At 35.2% G+C, this 21,213-nt stretch overlaps 3 protein-coding genes across 3 annotated transcripts; 1 reads left to right on the top strand and 2 right to left on the bottom strand.

Annotated features, from left to right (window-relative positions):
- LOC103501655 (psbP domain-containing protein 6, chloroplastic) lies at window positions 1-5,795 on the bottom strand. Its single transcript, XM_008465297.3, has 4 exons — window positions 5,409-5,795; window positions 1,859-2,175; window positions 445-643; window positions 1-187 (listed from the first exon to the last, which is right to left on the bottom strand). The coding sequence occupies exons 1-3, from the start codon at window positions 5,710-5,712 to the stop codon at window positions 473-475; spliced, it is 792 nt and encodes a 263-aa protein (XP_008463519.2). The 5' UTR covers window positions 5,713-5,795; the 3' UTR covers window positions 1-187; window positions 445-472.
- A 1,646-nt stretch (window positions 5,796-7,441) lies between these two features.
- On the bottom strand, window positions 7,442-11,459 carry LOC103501665 (E3 ubiquitin-protein ligase RSL1-like). Its single transcript, XM_008465313.3, has 3 exons — window positions 10,372-11,459; window positions 8,415-9,193; window positions 7,442-7,953 (listed from the first exon to the last, which is right to left on the bottom strand). Exons 1-3 carry the CDS (start codon window positions 11,119-11,121, stop codon window positions 7,848-7,850), a joined length of 1,635 nt encoding a protein of 544 aa, XP_008463535.2. The 5' UTR covers window positions 11,122-11,459; the 3' UTR covers window positions 7,442-7,847.
- Window positions 11,460-17,957: 6,498 nt separating this feature from the next.
- On the top strand, window positions 17,958-20,199 carry LOC127144413 (uncharacterized). The gene is made up of 3 exons (XM_051080319.1): window positions 17,958-18,137; window positions 18,211-18,622; window positions 20,177-20,199. The coding sequence occupies exons 1-3, from the start codon at window positions 17,973-17,975 to the stop codon at window positions 20,197-20,199; spliced, it is 600 nt and encodes a 199-aa protein (XP_050936276.1). The 5' UTR covers window positions 17,958-17,972.
- The last annotated feature ends 1,014 nt before the right edge of the window (window positions 20,200-21,213 follow it).

The raw sequence follows: 21,213 nt of genomic DNA, 5'->3' as shown, positions 1-21,213 counted from the left end.
TTAAGAACTCACAAAATATATTTTATAGTTCAAAAGTTTATTAGACATAAAAAATATTCAATAGATACAAATATCAAAATTTACGTACTAACGTAAAAAAAATAAAATCAAGGTGAGAAAGGCCCATCTTGAGAAACTTGGCCTCCACCAAAAAGATCAATGGTTCACATTTCCATCCACATATTACCTGTTAGAGTGAATGAAAAATAATTGAATAGATTAAACAATAGCCCAAAAATACAATAGCCAGCTCTTTCTTTGCACAATTTCAACTTCAATTCTGACAAATCCATTAAGTCATGACTCAACCATCACCCAAGAAAGTAAATAAATCACCCATTAAATAAAGCTATGGTGCGACAGGAATGTTGAAGAACTCAAAGTATTTTATTTAGTAAATGTGAAGATAGAAGCATAAATGAAACATTATAAAATAAATATAACCTGATTTTGAATGTAGTGTTGAAAGGAATTAGAGCTGAAAAGAATCAAGCATGGTTCTCAAAACTTTCTCAGAAGCCTGCCATTGTTTATCATTAGCACTGGCCACAAATAACACAACGGTGCTTCCTTTTGCCGTTGCCTTAGCCAGATTGTGTGTACCCGTCAAAGCATAAGGAGTTTCCAATGTGTATTTGTAATACTGCATAAACCACATAAAAACAGCTTCCTATATTGAGTATTCATCATCAAAGTAGAGTTAAAAGATGAACTTGATCTAACTTGAAGTACTAAACTCAGAAGAAACTGCTATATAAACTCTAGGTTGTATTACAATTGTAGTACTTCTTAATCTCTGCTTTTGAAAGTTTCATTATCATCCTATGTTATGTTTAGTAATGAGTACAAGAAACCTGACTTCGTAAAATTATGGGATAAACATCTTTTTGGTCACTAGGTTTTGGTTTTAGTTTCCATTTGGTTTTTAGATTTCAAAATGTTACACATTTGTTCATAGAGTCTAGAGAGTTTGGCTTCAATATAGTCCCTGGGTTTCAAAATGTTCAGTTTTACCCTTGAGATTTGAGTTTTAAATTAATTCATAGAAATTAACACTAAAGATGGAAAATGAATATTTAGTGAATAATCAAGGTTCAAAGTATAAATCTTCAAACTTAGGGATCAAATCAAAACAAAACTCAAATTTTAAGGGTACAATTGTAATACTTTGAAATCAATGAACTAAATTGAACCTCAAAACCAAAGGACTAAACATGTAACATGTTGAATTCTAGGAACTAAATAGAAACTAGACCTTAAACTTAGAGACCGACATTTTTCGTCAAAATCATTATGGATGTTACAATGCTTCATTTCATTTTAACACAAGGTAATGAAAAGTAATGTGAACTAGGGAAAAGAACACGAACTTTTTGAATGGATTTTACAAACATTATTGTGATCAAAGAGTAGAGAGGAGGCTAGGCTAATCTTATTTCAGAGTGCAATCAATCACATTGGACTTTTGCCATTTCTTTGTAATGGTAATTGGTATTTACATTTGGTAAGTTTTAACCAAGAGAGTAGCAAGTATAACAATAAGGTATTTAGTATTAACAAATATAGCACAATACAAAAGAATTTGTAGATGTACCAAAATTTCAATCTAGCTCTCAAAGTCAATAATCACTAATAGGAGTGCATTACCAATAAAATCTATAATTAATAGATTTTGTTATATATTTAATTATTATCCCTAAAAGTGTTATCTAAAGTTCCGACATGAAAAAAGCTTTTAAAAGATAAGTCTAAAATGAATCTAGGACTGAACTACATGTCTCTTAGAAAAACAATTTACTGCAGTGCGGGTAACAAATATCATATCTCTATAAGAAAGATCATAAGAAAAAAATAATACCGTTTGATCACCAAGTTTCTCCACCGATGATTCAAGAAGTTCGTCAGGATCGTATGTACTTCCAGTAACAAAAGGGCCAAGAGAAGCGATTACCTTCTCAGGGCTACCTATGTCTTCAATTGTAGCATTAGGCTTATTAGTCAGACGTATTAAAGGAGAAGCCACTACCTGGATTTTCCCTTGTTTGTCATCTTCAAATTTTACCTCCACCCAAGGCTCCGCACACTTGGGTTGACAGTAATTACCAGATAAAATATTAGCTACGCGCGTTTGTTTCCAAGTTGGGGGCAGAATGAACTGGTATGGTTGCACATTTCCTGCAAAGAACTAAATCTCAAGTACCATTAGCATATAAATTATTTAACAACTTAGAAGAAAACGAAAAAGAAAGAGCATTCTAAGCAATAATGTGCTCAGTGCATCCGTCCTAGATAGGATTGATTTCATAATTTCAGAAGCAAAAGATAGAGACTAATACGTTAAGGATAAAAATGTATATAACTGGATGTGATCTCTCACAATAAAGAAATAACTGTCATCTGAACTATTGTGCCATACATACGGTAAAAATCTAGAAGGTATTAGCATCGGCAAGTTTCCTACACAATGAAACTGAAGATTGGGTGGCACAACAGCACGTAATTGTCATATTTAGTTCAGAATCAGCCTGCTATCCAGAATCCAGAGGAAATTTAAAAAGTGAAACAAATGATGTTTGGTATTCTTTTGAATCTTTAATTTCTCACATAAACAAAAGAACATTCAATAAGCCCTCGTATTTTTTTCACTTTTTCTCAATAGAAGCAATTGTTTATACTATAAAAGAGCTCCAAGTGTCTAACATTCATCTAAAACTAATCAAAAGGCATTTCTAGAAAGACCAACATGGAGAAAACTTCTCATTTGCGTCAATAGATGAGATGAGAAGACTTTAAACTTAGAAATGGAGGCGACTCATGGAAATGAAACAGCTCTTCCAAGGGGAAGCATTTGATTGATTAGTGACATTGAAACTCTTGTTGGTATCATCTTCGAAAGGAGGAAGAAAAAAGGTATCAGCTTCAAGAAAGCAGCTTGAAGCAAGTACTATTGTATATATCAATCAGCAAGTACATAGAGAAACATACAATCACACGCTAGATTCAAGTAATGCAGACCCAAACACAAGGTCTCAAGGAATACCTACTGTCAGCTATACCCTTTTTTCTTTTAATAGAAATAACGGCTTTCAATGAGAGAAAAAAAGTGAAAGAATACGAGGACCAAAAAGGAAAAAAAAGGGCAAGCCCACAACAAGGAGAATCCCACAAAAGAAAGAGACTCTAACCATACAAAATAGTGGCTATATTTTCAAAGAAAACGGGAAAGCATGGAATCTAGTGAGGAACCAAATATCACTAGGATTCCTTTCCACCCTTCTAAACACCCTACTTTTCCGCTCCCCAAATCATCCACAACGCAATTATGCCATAAACCATCAGCTATGCCAAACCACCTCAAAATTATAGAAGGTTAACTGATCAGCAACCAATACTCACAGGTAGTTTTCCAACTAAGTTCAGAGAAGCAGTTATCCAAAACAACCAACTAAAAAGTAGTTGATTCTCACAAGCCACAACCAAAATAACAAAAATCTATTTGGTTCAGAACTCTGAGTTTGAATCTTTAAGGCAAAACAAAGAATCAGGGTAAAATGCACTTTTGGTCGTTGAGATCTAGAGTTGATGTCTATTTGGTCCTTAAAGTCTCAAAACAAAGTGTCTTTTAAATTTTCAAAATGGTTCTAAATAGTCCCTCATTTAACTTTACCCTAAACAATGGGATTATATCCTTATATGCTGACTCGGTTAGATTGACATGTCATTTTATTTGATTAGGTGGCAAATTAACTTAAAAGTAAAACCTGTGAGTAAAATATAATATATTTAAAATAGTGAAAAATCTCCTTCTTTGCCCACGGTTCATTCTTACTACCCACCTCTCTGCACTTTGAGCCTCAACAACCACTTAGTTTTTTACAATCGTTCATTGTCGACTTGCCTCCTGTCATAAACGACGACACCTCTTGAAATGGATATGGGTGGTGAAGATTTGATTACCAAGTCTGCCATTTTATTGATACTCACTTTCTTCCTCGCCACAAGTGCTAAAACTTTTAGTGCGGCTCCGACTACTTCCATTGCAATGGAATAATTTGAATTCAATTATTTTTTTTTAAAAAAAGCACTTCTTATAAAATGGTTGTGCCATTTTTCTCAATATGAACACAGTCAAATGGTGTTGCTGGAAAAAGGATTTTCAATTTTATTTTGCTCAAAATCAATGCTTTTGAGCATTTAATGTCCCGAGGAATGTGAAAGTTTCCCAATATATCGTGTATGGAAATTTAAATTTTTCAAAGAAAACAAGGTTGATCAGCATACAGAAGCCTCCCATGGATAGAAATTTAATCAAATAAAATTCAATTGTTCTGCAGCAGTTTGAATTTGGTAGGTCAAAATTAGGGATTGTCAAGAAATTGAGAGTGATAAGAAGGTGAGCGAGTGACTTTGACTGCTGGCAATTCGACAGCCAAGCAACTACATTCAAATAGTGGCAGAAATTTTATATAAAAATTTTAAATATTGAAGTTTGCCAATGCAGGATTTAAACTCACAATCTATTAGTTGTAGGAATGGGGGCGCAATCACTGTACTACAACCATGTTTTGTTTAAAATAAAACATTATTTAGTATATATTGTAATCTCACACTTCAAAAATTAATATTAAAATACAAAAATCGATAATGTGAGTGAGGTACATGCCCCGCTAGTCCCTTAATAAATCCGCCCTTGCACTTAAAGTTGCAGGTCGAATGGGCAGCAGAAAAAAACAATTGGCGAAGAAGAAGAAAAGATTTCAATATATCAAACGTCATTATATTTTTTAGAAGGTTTACTTTTTGAGTTTATTGGCCACGTCATCAAATAAATAAAATGGTAATCCATCCACATAAATAACTGTTTACTAATCATTTCATTTAGAATCATTTTAGAAGCGAGGGACTAAAATGTTTCTTTTGAAACCTCAAATACAAAATAAGCATCATCCCTAAACTTAAGGGACCAAAATTGCCCAAGAATCAAATAGGGAAACATAATATTCTTAAAGAGGTTTCCACTTTCCAAACAATAAATGTAAACCCCATTTGCTATCTAACCCTTCTAATAACCAAGCACAAGTATTGCTGGTCATGGTAAATGGACAACTAAGTCTTGCTAGTCAGGGTAAATGGACTTTATCCGCGCGAACCTATTTTGTTTTTGTATTTAGGTCATTATGATTTTGACCCTAGAATTTGGAGCGCTGAGTTATATAAAAACCCTCTAAACCATGTATATAGCTAACAATCAACCGAGTAAATCTTAGTATCGAGTGCTCTACTATTTACTTTATACTCTATTTTTTTTAAAATAGATGATTTCATAACAAGAACTAACAAGAAACAACTTAGCTACATTCAACCGAATTACGGTAAAGAAAAAAAAATAGAGAAAAAAGTCATAATACCTGCACGAAGAGCCGGGGTGTCACTTGGGGAAGCTTTGAAGAAGACAAAAGAAGGGTCAGAGGGTGAGGGAGGGAGATAAGAGCCAACTTCGATCTCTTTGGATAGAGAAGGAAGTGGATTTAAGGATTGGAAAAGAGGGAAAGAAAGAGGAAGGAGAGTGAATCCTTTCAAAATCTCCCGTCGGGGCACGAATTGAGAACCCTTTTGAGAGAAGATGGACGAGGAAATAGGTTTCTTCTTAGGTTTGTGGGAGGTAGAGAATGGGAAAGATGGGGAAATTGTAAAAGCAGAGACTGAGGCCATTTTGAGAGAGTTGAGAAGGAAGAAAAAATTGAAAAACTGGGAGAATGGTAATGGCGATGATGAGAGTTGAGTGTATCGTCCACGTCCACCTTCCCCTTATCCGTTTTTCAATTTTCATCGACACCAATTTAGGATTCAGTGGGACCCACGTCCACTTTTTTATTTACTCTAATATTTTTACCCATAAAAAACGTGGCACTTTTTCCGTCAAATCTCTATGTGTTGACCACCATAAATGATTGACTATGCTATGCAATCGTTTAGATCATTGTTACACGATTGTGTAGTTCTTTTTAACGACAAGAAAAATGCTTCAAATCTAAATGATCATGTTGACCACTCTAAATGATCGGGATAACTATGGTACGTGATCGTTTAGATCATATATTTTTTTTAAACGATCGTGTTGACCATGCTAAATGATCGGGTTGACTGTGGTACATGATCATTTAAATCATACCCACACGATCATGAAGTTCTTTTTAAATGATATGAAAAGGGTTTCAAGTCTAAACAATCATGTTGACCGTGTTAAACGATCGTGTTAACTAGGTAAACGATTGTTTAGATCATATTAAAATAATATTTAAACGATCTTGATATTCTAGAAGAGAAACTGAAAAAAAAAACGAGAAATGAGAAAAGAAAGAAAGAGAAATGAGAAAGAAAGAGAATATGAAGAAGGAAAAAAAGAAAGCAAAATGAATAAAAAATAAAAGAAAGAAAATCTAGAGGATGAATCGAAGAAGTTTGAAAAAGAAAGATGAATAAATCAAAAGAAATAGAAGTAACGAATTGTCTGCCATGACAAATATGAAAATTTTGAAAATATTTTACAACTTTAACTATAAATATTTAGTTGTTTTGTTATATTTATAAAAATAAACCCTAGTTTTAAGAGAAAAACATTTTTTTTTTGAAAAATAATAATTTCTCAAAATACTTATAAGACTTACTTTCAAACCTCGTCTTATGATTGCCAAAGTGAGGAGCTGTTAGAAAATCAAAAGTTAATTTCTTTAATCTTTCTTCTGATGCCACTCGCATTTTCTTTCCAAAAGCCAATCCACCAACTTCCTTTTCTTTATTTTAACCGACATACTTAGAGTATATCTAGAATACATTTTTAAAAATTTAGTTTAAAAAATAAATCATTTTATATAAAATTGAATGTCTAACGTCAAAATAATCAAAATTATTTTTAAAAATAATCAAAATAATTTAAACAAAAGTGAATCTTTTAAAAAAATATTTTTTTTAATAATGAAATCCAAACGAACAAAATACATGCACTTTCAAAAGGAGAGTTTGATTCACTAACTTGAGTGAGGCTGAGTTGTTGAACAAGACCATCTCTTTAAACTTGTTAGAAAACCAAAAATAAACAGGAAAAAAAGAAACCAATAAAATCAAAATCTAAAAATACAAATAGATTGATGTAATGAGCCATACTGCCAACAAATCCTATCTTTCTTTCTTTCCTTTTTTTTTTTCATTCTCAATGAAAACGAATTAAACAAGAAATTATAGTGAGAACATTTCACAAGAATATTGTTTTCAAAATTCTCTTTAACACCACAACCAAGCTTTTGAACTGCTGCTATCTTGGCCATGATTTTCCCAAAAGAGAAGTGTTTTTTTTTTTTTTAGAAAGTTGTGGGTCATGTTCTCGAAAGATGCAAGAGGTTTTGGACAAGTCACATCCACGTACAAACAATCTTGAAACAAGTTTAAGAAGAATAACAAAAGCATCGTCGTTCTGTTCTAATGCATTAGACAACACGAAAGTTCCAAAGTTCCAAGTCATTAAACACCTATTTTTCTAACCACAAAAGAAATTTGTGGACTAAGAAAACTGTACACGAGTAACTCTTCATGTCAGACCTAGAAGTGATGAAAAAGAAACTTGCTATCTGTACTTGTATTCTTCCATCAGTTCCAAACTGACTAAGGCTGTCTTGCAAGATAGAAAAAGAGACGTTTAAAGCTGTGTGATCTAACTTCAGTATGTCACCATCTAGACAACTGCACAAAATACCCTACCATCTTTGCTACCTTACAAAAGTGTGCAAAGAAACAGAAGAGGAGAAGAAAAGGGGCAGGTATCCCCCTAATTCTCACATAAAAAGCTAGGCTCATCTTCGATGTATGATGTTCCGCTCGTCCCATATCGGACACTTACATGTAGGTTTCTTATTTTTCCAGGGGGCTCCACATGTATAGCAAAACTCATATCCACATCTGCGAATTAACAGAAACCATTAACATTTAAGAAAGGAGAGAAAGAAAACTCCAATGAACAGAAGAAACTTGCAGCAATATCACAGCGCAATTATAGAACTAGGATAAAATTCTCTCTAAAACTATCCTGACCTCAACAAATCAAATGTCAATTATTATTGTTTTCTTTGACAAGACAAATCAATATCCAACAAATTAAGAGTGCAGCTAACCAACTTTGAGGGGTATTTTTCAGTATCCATTTCATAATTAATCTTAGAACTCTTTATTTCAGATGCACTCTTTATTTCAGATACTGTTACCCTAACTCAACCTATAAGCATGTAGAAGTTTGTGAATTGCATTAATGTTTATTGGGTGCTGTAGAAGTATTGCAGTTAACTGTTATAATTTTTTGCTCAATTTGCAGTTCATCCAGGAACAAATGGAGAAAGCGAGATAGATAAAGCTAAATAGTGCACCTGCAGGTGATGTGATAGCAGCCTTCCGCCAATTCAACCATATTGTTACACACAATGCATTGGCGCCAAAGTTTCCTTGTTGCAAGAGACTTCAGCATTTGCTCATCTGGATGGAGATTGGGATTCAAATTTCTGTAGTCGTAGCAAGTCAGGTTGTAATGCCATGCGACCTTGCAATTTATACAGAAAAACTGATTACATTTCATGCACTTCCTTGCCCCGGTTCGTTCCGCATTAATATACGAAGCCTCAGTATATCTTAACAGCTCTGTTTTGGACATTAATGCTGAGCACCTGGAATAGGGGCAATAAACTTTCTCTTGAATAGGCACAGAAGCTTCCTTAATTCTTTGGCTCATAATCTCAAACACCTTAGGTTCCAAGAACTTTCCGCAGCTTTCAATATTAACTTCCGACGTACAACCCTGATATGGACAGTTTGCCTGCATCCCATTCCCGTTCAGCAACTTTACTTCTACATGCTGTTTCATACAAGAAAAGCAGTATCTGTGCAAACAACCATCAACCGAGAACATCTGATCCACACTAACATCTTCAAAGCAAATTGTGCAAGTTTCCTTCAAGCAATTTCCATTGTCAGCTTCTGCAGGCCAGGTGATTTGAGAAACTATAGCCTCTCTTGCAAGTTTAAAAGCAAACTTGATATCATTACGTGTCACGAGAGATGGGTTACAGTACGTAAATTTTCCCTGAAGAACAACCACCTCATTAACCAATTTTGCCGTGGAGCTTGTCGCTGGTGGCACCCTACCTGTAAGCTGTAACCACAGAGCATGGATTAGGATATCATATTATAACTTTTTATTATATCCCTTTCTCATACCGGATATGGAAAGCCAGAAGGGAGACAAATATTACTGAGTGCTAGAGTTTGCAATGCACTCAATCCAATCAAATTACAACAATAATACGATCATTTGATGTCAACAAAGATACATCACTCAAAGGAAAACAAAAAGACACTTATGTAAATTTTTTTGTCAATAAGGATTTATTGAAAAAGCTGGCAATTCATATATTAATAAATGGGATATAAACATTAATCTAACATAAGACTTCAAACTACTAGTCTCGGTCATATATTCAGCCAACCACTAAGGACAATGGAGATCATGACGAAGCAGATAAAAGTTCATACCAGCCTTGATAATATTATTATATGTTCATTAAATTGTTTTTTTGGTAAGAAACCAATACCACCCACCTCATTAGTTTATTAGGCACATTAGAACTTGCAGATTGTACGGTTATTATGGCTTCTAAACAGAGCCTTTATTTAAGAACTAATCTAAGTACCCCCCTGAGTTCGTTTTTTTTTATCTTTTATATCCGAGAGTGTCCTGTTCGCACACTCCACCTACCTACTATTGGTTGTCAAGTTAACTTGAAGTATTATGTCAAATCTAAGTAGGTGGCAAGGATGGCTTAAGATAGGACAATAACTTTCAGTAGCCATATTTTTATGCTCAAAGGCTCTTCAATTGGGTGTATGACTTGTCAGCCTTCACAGTAATATTTGCTTAATGTTCTCAAAGACCATTCCTGTTTACAAAAAAACATCTCCTCAGAGAATTTTAAATCAAATAAACTCTCATACCCAAACACTCTTAAATGATTTCCAACAGAGAACTATATTCAAAGAAAATAAATCAACGCAACTCTAACCTAAGAAGCACAAACCAACACTTATTAGACATGGATCACACACCTAATGCACAACAAATGAGGAAGATGATAGACAAAAAGTCGGCATATACGACAATAATAACAAATTTTATTGTGAAATACCTCAAACTAATTTTTTAACCATATAAATGGATCAGCCCATTTACTTGAATTTTCTAAAAATGTATATATCCGTGCTTCTTAGACTCTAACCACAGAATAATATATAGACATTAAAAGGAGGGATGAATGAACAATTGTAGCAACTTACATACTGGTAGAGCATGTAATCAGCACAGAAAAAAGTGATACTTTTCAAGCCTAAAATAAGAGCAACATTGAGACCTTCAACCAGCGCTTCAAGTTCAGCGCATTCATTGCTGGTTTCTTTACCTTCCACCATAGATTCTATAGGACTCATCTTCTCAAACAACAGATTATCCTTAGGATCACAAACCGCAATCCCAATCCCAGCAACCCTAACCACCGTATCTCTAATCCTCTCTTCACTAATCAACCCCTTCGAATACACCCTAAAACATTCAGAATCCACATTCCACGAAGAAGAAGAAGAAGAAGACGATGAACTTTCACCATACGGCTTCTCATAATTATCCCCATACTCCCTCCACTCATTCTCAGGAACACTCCGAATATATTCCGCAAACTTCTGGTCGTGAATCCGACGATCAAGCTCCTCCTTCATTTTCCTCATTTCAGTCTGACAGTGCTCCCGGTCCTTGAACTCCATTGCAAACCTTGCAATGTCCTCGAGCATAAGAGTGGTAGCCAAGTCTAAACCGCTAGTTTCTTCAGAATCCAAGACAGGGTCGGCGGTGTTAAGTGAGGAAGATGACTCGATGGAGGGTATAGAAGTAAGAGAGGCATCCATTGCCTCCTGGAGTTGAAGTTGGAAGGCGTAATCGAGATCGGAGAAAAGGGTTTTGGCGGAAAGGAGTTCAGAACGCTGTTGGGTGATCAACTCTTGAACGCAGTCGTCGTCGTTCAAGGTGTCCGCCATTGCTGTTGATTGTTGGAGAAGAGTGGAGTAATGGTGAGTGAAGAAGAGCGGAGTAATGGTGAGTGAAGAAGATGAGGAAACAGAAGAAATGTTGGAGAATCCAAAGGGTTTTTAGGAATTTGGAGAATTTGTTAAGAGTGGAGTAATGGTGAGTGAAGAAGAGCGGAGTAATGGTGAGTGAAGAAGAGCGGAGTAATGGTGAGTGAAGAAGATGAGGAAACAGAAGGAATGTTGGAGAATCCAAAGGGTTTTTAGGAATTTGGAGAATTTGTTAAGATGATTATTGAAGGAAAATGGAAAAGAGAGAGAAATGATCTCCCAAATTCCGCAGAATCCAATCTTTTCTCAACCGAGTACGCGCCACCTTCGCGATTGAAAATACAAAGTTACAAACACATTTTTTTTTTTTGGGAAATTGCCAAAAATAGGTTAAAAAAAGAGATTGAAATGAATTTTAGGACAAGTGTTCAAAAGAAAGACTTTTAGGACAATTTGGGTGTGAATTGACAAAAATGCCCTTCATTTCCTTTCCCTCTTCCACGTTTGCTTTCCCTTCTCTCCACGATCGATTCCTTCTCTTTCGCGTATAGTTCCCTTTCCCTTCTCTTTTCTTTCGCGTAGAACACCTGAACCTACTCCGGTCATCGTCGCTTGCCCATCGTCGTTTGCCCTTTGTCGCTTGCCCTTCGTCGTTCGTTGTCCAGTGCATTTCGTCGCTTCTATTCGGACCATTCAATTAACTTCGAGCGTTTTCTCTTATTTGGGTGAGTTTCATGTCTAACCGATTTTCAATTTATCTGCTGTAAGTAAATGTTTGGTTGGGGTATTTGGTGCTATTTTCATCCGTAATTGTCTGGTTTTTGGAATTGGACTTATTTGCCGTAAATTAGTTTAGTCAAAGTTTGGTTTTAGGTTCTTAGAAAGTTCAATGGGTAGTGAAAAATGAATTGAACTAGAGGATGAGGATTTAGTTGGATCAAATAGAGGAGGAGTAAGCAATAGGAATAGAAGGAATGAAGGTTTTTTTTTTATCTCGCACGTTTTTTTTATCTCGCACCTATCTCGCACGTATCTCGCACGTTCCAAACTTTCACTATTTATTTCAAAATCAACTTGGTACACCTCCTAATCTATTTAGAGCTATTCTTTGCATGTTTAGTAACTCTCTTAGGCCCTCATGCTTTATCTCGCACGTATCTCGCACACATCTCGCACGTATCTCGCACGTTCCAAACTTTCACTATTTATTTCAAAATCAACTTGGTACACCTCCTAATCCATTTAGAGCTATTCTTTGCATGTTTAGTAACTCTCTTAGGCCCTCATGCTTTATCTCGCACGTATCTCGCACGTTCCAAACTTCCACTATTTATTTCAAAATCAAATTGGTACACCTCCTAATCCATGTAGATCTATTCTTTGCATGTTTAGTAACTCTCTTAGGCCCGCACACATCTTGCAGTTATTTTTTTTAGTTCTTTACATCTTGCACGCATCTTGTAGGTTCTTAAGCTCAAATCAATTTTTTAAGATACAAAACTACTTAAGGTAGTTTAAGGATGACACATGTTCGGATTTTAGTGCGTCACGGTGGTGAATGGGATGAGGGACGAAGAAAATATGAAGGAGGAGTGTTAAAAGGCATTGTTGTCCCTAAAGAAATAACATACAAAGATTTACAGTCTGAACTATATGACCTTGCAGAAGTTGACCCTACAAAGTTCGACATAAAGATAAGATGTATATATGAGATCAAAGGGGAAAAGGAAGCTCCTCCATTTGAGTTAAGCAATGACCGTGATTTAAAGTTTTATATTCTTAGTGAAAATCCATTGGAGGTCCCCCTATACGTATCTTTTGAGCCTACAAGCAATCGAAGCATGAAAGTGTTAAACAAAGATTACAATTCAGTATCTAGGAGCAACCAAGTTCAAAATTTAAACCCTCATCCTCCAATTGGAATGGATACATTAGATGAGAATGAAGTTGATATTGGTGAAGTTCAGGTTGGCTTGTGTGATAACATGATAGGGACCAATTCGGCTATATGGGAATCATATGAGTCATATCATTCAAAAGATGATACTTTTACATGGGAGTCAGTTGAGATGTACAATGAATTGTTTGACATCCCAGAACAAAGAGATGCTTCTACAAAAGATTGCAAAGGAAAAGGTAAAGTTGACTACAGCTCCTCTAGTCGGAAGTTGAAGACAAAAGGAAGTGGCTGGTCGGAAGAAAGCTCTACAAGTGAAGAGTTGGATGTAGGACAAATCTTTTTTTGCAAGAGAGATTTGTCAATGAGATTAAGTGTGTTGACAATGAAAAAAAAATTTCAGTTTGTAGTAAAAAAGTCTACAAAAGAGGTTCTTTTCGTTAGATGCATCGACAACAAGTGTGGTTGGAGATTGCGAGCGGTTAGACTGAAGGATTCAAATATATTCAAGATTAAAAAGTATGTGAAAGTTCATTCATGTTCTCTTGAGTTTTTGAATCGTGACCATAGGCAAACAAAATCTTGGGTTGTTGGAGAATTAATAAAGTCCAAATTCAAGGGATCCGGTCGCATATACAAACCACGTGATATCATAGAAGACATGAGGTAAGACTATGGCATAAATATGAGTTATGAGAAAGCATGGCGTGCCAGAGAAAATGCATATGAACGAGTGCGAGGGTCTCCTGAAGAGTCATATAATCTTTTGCGTAGATATGGTGAAGCACTCAAATTTACAAATCCAGGTACAATATTTCACATGGAACTCGAAGATGATCGTTTCTTTAAATATCTTTTTATGGCTGTTGGTGCATGTGTTAGAGGATTCTTAAATTGCATTAGACCGGTCATAGTCATGGACGGAACATTTCTTAAGAACAAATATCGGGGTCAGTTGATAGTGGCCGTTTGTTTAGATGGTAACAATCAGATCTATCCTCTAGCCTTTGAAGTAGTTGATAGAGAAACAGATGACTCAATACAGTGGTTCTTAGAAAAATTGAAAGGTGCAATAGGGGAGGTGCCTAATCTAGGCTTTGTGACAGATCGGAAAACATGCTTCGCCAAGGGTATTTCATCAGTTTTCCCCTCTGCATTCCACGGCCTTTGTGTCCAACATTTGAGTCAAAATTTGCATGATAAATATAAGAATGACACGGTTGCTACTTTGTTTTATAATGCATCGAGAACATATCGTGAATCAACGTTTGTAGAAGCGTGGAGACATCTTCTTGCATTTCCTAATGGTTCAGGGAAATATTTAAATGATGTTGGAATAGCACGGTGGTCTCGTGTTCACTGCCTAGGAAGACGGTATAACATGATGACAACAAATATAGCAGAGTCCATGAATTCTATACTGAAAGAACCTAGAGATTTGCCTATTGCTTCATTCCTTGAAAATGTTCGAGCTTTGCTACAACGTTGGTTTTGGGAGCGTCGAGAAGTAGGCATTAAAGTGACGTCTACATTGACCAAATGGGCAGATTTAGTTATTCAAAAGAAACAAGAAGGAGCTTTGACAATGAAGGTCAACCCAATTGACTGTTACCAATTTCATGCCAAAGATTTAGATAAGGAGGAGGTCGTAAACCTTCAGACTAAAGAATGCACTTGCAAGGAGTTTCAAGCTGAGCAACTACCATGCTCACATGCCATTGCTGCAGCACGGGATCGTAATATAAATGTTTATAGTTTATGTGCTAATTATTACACTAATAAATGTTTGTTGGCTGCATATGCGGAGGCCGTCTACCCAGTTGGGAATCAGTCAGATTGGAAGACAAGCGAAAACTACGTACATATGACTATTTTACCTCCAAAAGTAGTCAAAAGAGTTGGTCGACCGAAGAAAAAGAGGATTCCAAATGTTGGTGAAGCTCCAAAATTGCATAAGTGTGGTCGGTGTAAACAAATAGGTCACAACAGATTAACGTGTACCAATCCAATTTCATATACCGACAAGTCGAGCATACAAGATTAGAAATTTCTCTACCAATGTACTAAGTATTACACTAATTAATGAATGTTTGTTAATGATGTGTTTTCTTAATGATTTGTCCCAACATTCTTACTTTCTGTGCTTCCAGATGGATGAAGAAGACGAAAATAATAATTGACTTATTCATTTAAGAACACAAAAACTGGTTTTAGGATCGTTTAAAAATAACTAAATGTTCGTTTAAAAATATCTAAATGATCGCTTAAAAATAACTAAATGATCGGTTAACAACAACCAAATGATCGTTTGAAAACAACTAAACGATAGGTTAAACAAAACTAAACGATCGATTAAAAACAAGCAAAACATCGTGTAAAAACAACCAAACGATCGTTTGAAAAAAAACTAAACGATCAGTTAAACAAAACTAAACGATTGGTCAAACAAAACTAAACGATCGTTTAAAACAACCAATCGATCGTTTGAAATTAACTAAACGATCGATTATAAAAAACTAAACGATCATTTACAAAAACTAAACGATCGTTTACAAAAACTAAACGATCTTTTAAAACAACGAAAGACACCCGCGAATTGTTTACAACCGCGATTCAACATTTCAAAAAAAGTACGCGAATTTACAATATTGCCCCTTTGGTAAAAACAACCGATATATACGTTCCGCCTTCTTCGTTCGTTTTTCGTCACTACGCAATACACAACCGCACTGATCACTCACCTTCGTTTTCTCTCAGTCCATTGTTCTCTCAGACCATTTTTGTCTCAGTCCATATTTTTCGTCAACGTCAAAAGGTATTTTCCCGAACTTTTCCTACTATAACGTTACACTTTTCCTTTCTTTATATTTCAAAAGTTTCGACTTCTGTCTTCAAAAACTATCATTGTATTCTTAAATTATTATTGTGAAGCGTTTAGGGTTTCGGATTCGACTTCTGTCTTCAATATAGTTCTCCAGATTGTTAAATTTATTACTTTTCGATTAACTATCATTTCAGGATGGTTGTACCTAGCGACAAGTATTTCCCTGCCACTGTGTCATGCCAAGTGCACAAGATCGGCAGTCTTATTAAGGATAAACTGACCAAGGACCAGCTGCAAATGTTCGAAAAAACAATTTTTGGTCCATTTCTCAATGTGAACATGGTCTTCAACAGCCAGTTGATCCATCATTTCTTGCTGAGGCAGATACCTGAAGACGGTAACGTAGATGGAATCTGTTTCTCAGTTTTAGGGAAGAACGTCCGTTTTACCCAAAAGGAATTCAACATCATAACTGGATTGTGGCCAACAAACAATCCATTGGAGAAAGATTGCGATAGCAAGCGCCTACAAAGTCTTCTATTCGGATCAGAAAATAAGAAACTAATAACATGCTTGGAAATTGAGGAAATTTTCAAGAATTATGAGTTTACAAATGATGATGATGCTGTGAAGGTCGCCTTGGCCGTCTTTATAGAAACTGTGATGGTCGGGAAGGATAAGAAAACACAGTTTGACATGGATATTTTGGGAAGAGTTGATGATGAAGAAGCATTTAAAAGCTTCGATTGGTCAACTTTCTTCTACACTCGTCTGCTCAACAGTTTAAAGACAAGTCTCCAAGGAAAAAAAGAAGCATACGAGCTGAAGAAGACAAGAAGTTTCAAAGCAGTGTCATACTACAACATCAAAGGCTATGTGCTTGCTTTTCAGGTGATTTTTATTTGTTCATACACTTTAAGTAAATGCCAATTGAACATCAAAGTTTAACATATTTGTTTAAATGTTGTAGGTGTACGCTTATGAAGTACTCTCAACTGCAAATGAGCACCTGGCCACAAGAAACAGTAAGGGATTAATCCCTAGGATATTGAGATGGAATTGTACACAAGCTCCATCTTACAAAATGCTGCAGAAGAACATATTCGACAACAAAAATGTAAGTAAAACTTGTCAGTCATCGTTTAATATAATTACACGATCGTTTAATACAATTACATTGCAGACTGTTGTTCAACCTAAACTGAAGATGTCAACCCAAGAGAAGGCTTTCATGGAGAATCGAATTCGAGGGGATGATAACATGCAAATGGAGGACGATGAATCCATTGGAGCAATGAACAACAAATCATTGGAGCAATCGGACTCATCTCCACAAAGAGAACAACTGTCACCCCAAAGAGAACAAAGTCAAACAGTGGCTGACGAGTCTGAAATGCATCCAATCACCAAGAAGAAACATTTCAGATCAAAGAATTCCAATGACAAAGAAGAACAAAGTCATTCAAAATCCTACAAGAAACTGAAGAAGGAAATAAAAGAAGTTCGTAAGGATTTATCCACACTGACTTCTATAGTCTGTAGGATGGATGACACAATCACAAAGCAGTCATTGGAGCTGTATGAAATGAAGCAGATACTGGAGAGATTGGTCCAGGTAAAATTTGTTTTCATAATACATTAGTTACACGATCGTATAACTTTGATAGACGATCGTTTATCAAAGTTACTCAATCGTTTAACTTTGATAGACGATCGTTTATCAAAGTTACGCGATCGTTTACTTTTATATACACGATGGTTTAACAATACATTATTTTTTTAATTTTATGTTCGTTTTTATTTGTTTATTAGAATCAAACTGAAAATCAAGGGAATGATCATACTGATCAGAATGACAATGAGTATGTTGTTTAAGAACAACATACTGAACAACAACCTACTGAAGAACAACATACTGAACATCAAGAGGAAACCCAAAGGTTAACATTTCATTCATTGTTTACTAGTTTATAAATACCTAACAATTGTATTTTTTTTCTTATTCTCATGTTTTTTCTCATTTTGTTTAGGGAACATCAAGAGGAATGTGGTAATGATATAAGCATAGACGGTAGGGATGCAGACTTGCTAATGACTATAAGAGATATATCGGATAGTCTAAGTCATCAAATTCAGAAAGAAACAGACCTGCCACAAATGATTACTACCCTTCCATTTGTGAGCCAACCTCTTGCACTTTGTGAATTGGCTCCATTGGATCAAACTGTACAAATTGTAAATGAAGAATCTCAACTGGTATGTATACACAACAAATTTGTAGTCGCTTGAATGAATAGTTTGTTACTTGTTTAATACGATTACATTGCAGGAAACAACAAAAAAACAGGTTGAGATTAAAAAAAATGATGAAGCAGTTACTTTGGTTGAAAAAGAACCAGTAACTGTGCCTGATAAAGATGAACAAGAAAAACCAATAAAGAGAAGAAAGCTATGTAAAATAGCAAATAAAGAGGTGCAAGATGAAGATGAACAAGGTAATCCACCCACAACATCTACTCAGATCATATCAGAATCTACAACACCTGTCCCAGATGTGGAAATCAGAGAAGTAGATACATATAATCCGATGTGGAAAGTGGATCCAAAATTATGGAAGGAATACTTACAATGGAAAAGATCAAGAAAAACAACCCATGAACAAAGGAAAGTAGTCTCCACAACCAGAAAGAAAGACTTTTTCAGACAGCTTGAAGAAAACACATGGGTACATGGAGACATAAGTATTCTTCTCAAACGATCGCTTATATTAACTAAACGATCGCTTCTATTAACTAAACGTTTGTTAAGTTAATATTACACGATCGCTTACTAAGTAAACGATCACATGTACATTTCTTAAGCGATCGCTTATACTCTCCTTTCATTCACTAAACGATCGTTTATTTTTTCTTTGTAGATATTGGATTTGCTATTATCCCACTTGCAGAATAAAATGTTGCATCTCAAGCACCATTGCAAGCGTTCTTTTAGAATATTACATTCCTCGTTTCTAGTAAGTTGTTATTCTTTAATTTTTTTTGTATAGAAGTTAAACTGCATCATTATATTCTGACTAAATTTTTTGACTTGTTCTTGAAGCTTGGAATCAATAAACCAGACTGCATTGTTTGGAACCATATTTTCGATACTCATCTGGTGACACCAGATAATACGAAAGCTGAATGGACAGACCGAACAGCACACCTAACTATATGGACAGAAAAAGATGTGGAATACTATTTCAACACTGCTGTTGGTGATTACAACCACATACCAGGGTGGGGAGATGTCAACTACGTGATTACCTGCATCAACATAAAAGAACATTGGTTGGCTATTGCAGCTGATATGAGAAAATGCAGGATCTACGTGTTCGACTCAATGCCAAATTATGTTGAGCAGAAACTTGTTGATGAAGCTCTTCAAATGCCTGCACGATGCATCCCCTCACTCACGATTGCAATTGGAGTCAACCTCCATTCAGATCATTTCACATATGGCCCTTGGCCAATGCGCAGATCGAAGGCCACATTACAGAAAGGGCGTTCATTGGATTGTGTAATTTTCTGTGCTAAATTTGTTGAATGCCTTGTAACTGCTAGTGATCTTGGTTGTCTAACTGTGCCAAACATGAAACTGTTTATACAACAATACGTGCTGGAACTTTGGGCCAATAAATACTTTTGCTAAATAAAAAAATATATATTTCGTTTTTGTACTTTTGAGTTAATATTTGTATTCGTTTATATAATTTTTTTATGTAATTTTTATAGAGAGAATAACATATTATAATTTTAAACTTTGTTATAAAATAAATACTTTGTGATATTTTCAATTAAACGCGGCCAAAATTGAGAAAGAATATTTGAGTTAATATTTGTATTCGTTTAGATACATATCACAAAATATTAGTGTAGAGAAATACTCATCGCGTACATATGTATAAACGATCTTCTTAATAAACGATGTCTAAACGATCTTCTTAATAAACGTCAAAATATTAAGCGATCGTTTAGTAAAGTCTAAACGATCGTTTGGTAAAGTATAAACGATCGTTTGGTAAAGTATAAACGATCTTCTTAATAAACGATGTCTAAACGATCTTCTTAATAAACGTCAAAATATTAAGCGATCGTTTAGTAAAGTCTAAACGATCGTTTGGTAAAGTCTAAACGATCTTCTTAAAATCATAAAAAAATTAAGCGATCGTTTAGCTACAAATAGTTTTGCAACATAGAGAATAATCGATACTACTAATTGAAATGTCAATTGATACTAATTGAAATGCAACATAGACAATAATCGAACAGCCAATTGATACTTGTGATTTATGTAAATATTTCAATACATAGGAGTGTTGGTCCATAATTGAAATGCTAATTGTTTTCTAAAGTATGACATGTTTTCTTGACATAATGTATCTAAACCAACACCAGCAGCTATGTACTCAAAATACTTAATTGTGAATATGCCACAATCACTATTATTTCGTTGAAGTGGAATTGAGTCAACAATGACAACTGGCCAAGGTTCCTTGTATGTCGATGATCTACCTCTCCTATCAAAGAAGCCAGTACTATCTAACAACTTTGGCACCAACTGTCGAATGGGCAGTAATATGTTTGTCATCTCTTCGGCAGTTGTAAGTGACGGAAGCGAATCCCATACCTTCACTTGACAACTTACCAAATCCAAGCATAATAGAACCCAATGGTTGCCATGGACATTGAATGGAGAGTAAACGTAATCAACACTTGCCCAAGGATCTTGGAAGTCCTCTTTTAACTCGACAATATAGTCAACCAACCTATACTCTTCATCCCAGTCAAATGGGCGATTCTCTTTAATACATTCTTTGTATAGAGGCCACTTCGAAACTAAAATGCGCTGCAAAGAAAAACATACAAACGCAAATATCAGACCGAAAGACAAATATCAAACGCAAATACATACATAAAGTAACGCGACGATTCCAAACCATAAAGATTGTGTCTGCAGTTGTGAAGTTCTGAGAAGAAGGTATCCCGGCTGCCTTAATCTTCAAGTGAATGAAAAGAAAAAGTGCATCCAAATGTTAATAGAAACAAAAGTAAGCAGTAAATGTATAGAACCATAACAATGAAAAAATTATAATTGCATAAATGATAAGATAATCCCATACCTCATCCGCCAACCACCGGCGACACATAAACAAGTCTCTGAAAAAAGCCTTCGATTTTTTCCCATGAAAGGTTTCACGCAGCTCATCGTCTGTACGCTTGTCTGTAATCCAAGCTCGAAGTCTATCTAAATGGACGTCAAGTATTTTGTGCATAGGATCATAAACAATTGC

Source organism: Cucumis melo, chromosome 12 (genome assembly GCF_025177605.1).
Source record: "Cucumis melo cultivar AY chromosome 12, USDA_Cmelo_AY_1.0, whole genome shotgun sequence".
NCBI classification, from domain to species: Eukaryota; Viridiplantae; Streptophyta; class Magnoliopsida; order Cucurbitales; family Cucurbitaceae; genus Cucumis; species Cucumis melo.
Note: the sequence above shows the minus strand (reverse complement) of the source record. Positions and strands in the feature narration are given on the sequence as shown.

What these genes read in the sequence shown, in the direction of transcription:
- LOC103501655 (XM_008465297.3), bottom strand. Translation starts at nt 5,712, where the DNA reads ATGGCCTCAGTCTCTGCTTTTACAATTTCCCCATCTTTCCCATTCTCT. An exon ending in CACCCCGGCTCTTCGTGCAG is followed by an intron (nt 2,176 to 5,408) that starts GTATTATGACTT and finishes AGTTCTTTGCAG; the next exon opens with GAAATGTGCAACCATACCAG. An exon ending in AGAAACTTGGTGATCAAACG is followed by an intron (nt 644 to 1,858) that starts GTATTATTTTTT and finishes TGGTTTATGCAG; the next exon opens with TATTACAAATACACATTGGA.
- LOC103501665 (XM_008465313.3), bottom strand. Translation starts at nt 11,121, where the DNA reads ATGGCGGACACCTTGAACGACGACGACTGCGTTCAAGAGTTGATCACC. An exon ending in ATTACATGCTCTACCAGTAT is followed by an intron (nt 9,194 to 10,371) that starts GTAAGTTGCTAC and finishes CTGTGGTTACAG; the next exon opens with CTTACAGGTAGGGTGCCACC. An exon ending in TGCTATCACATCACCTGCAG is followed by an intron (nt 7,954 to 8,414) that starts GTGCACTATTTA and finishes GTTAATTCGCAG; the next exon opens with ATGTGGATATGAGTTTTGCT.
- LOC127144413 (XM_051080319.1), top strand. Translation starts at nt 17,973, where the DNA reads ATGACTATAAGAGATATATCGGATAGTCTAAGTCATCAAATTCAGAAA. An exon ending in TAAATGAAGAATCTCAACTG is followed by an intron (nt 18,138 to 18,210) that starts GTATGTATACAC and finishes ATTACATTGCAG; the next exon opens with GAAACAACAAAAAAACAGGT. An exon ending in ATGGGTACATGGAGACATAA is followed by an intron (nt 18,623 to 20,176) that starts GTATTCTTCTCA and finishes AATGCAACATAG; the next exon opens with ACAATAATCGAACAGCCAAT.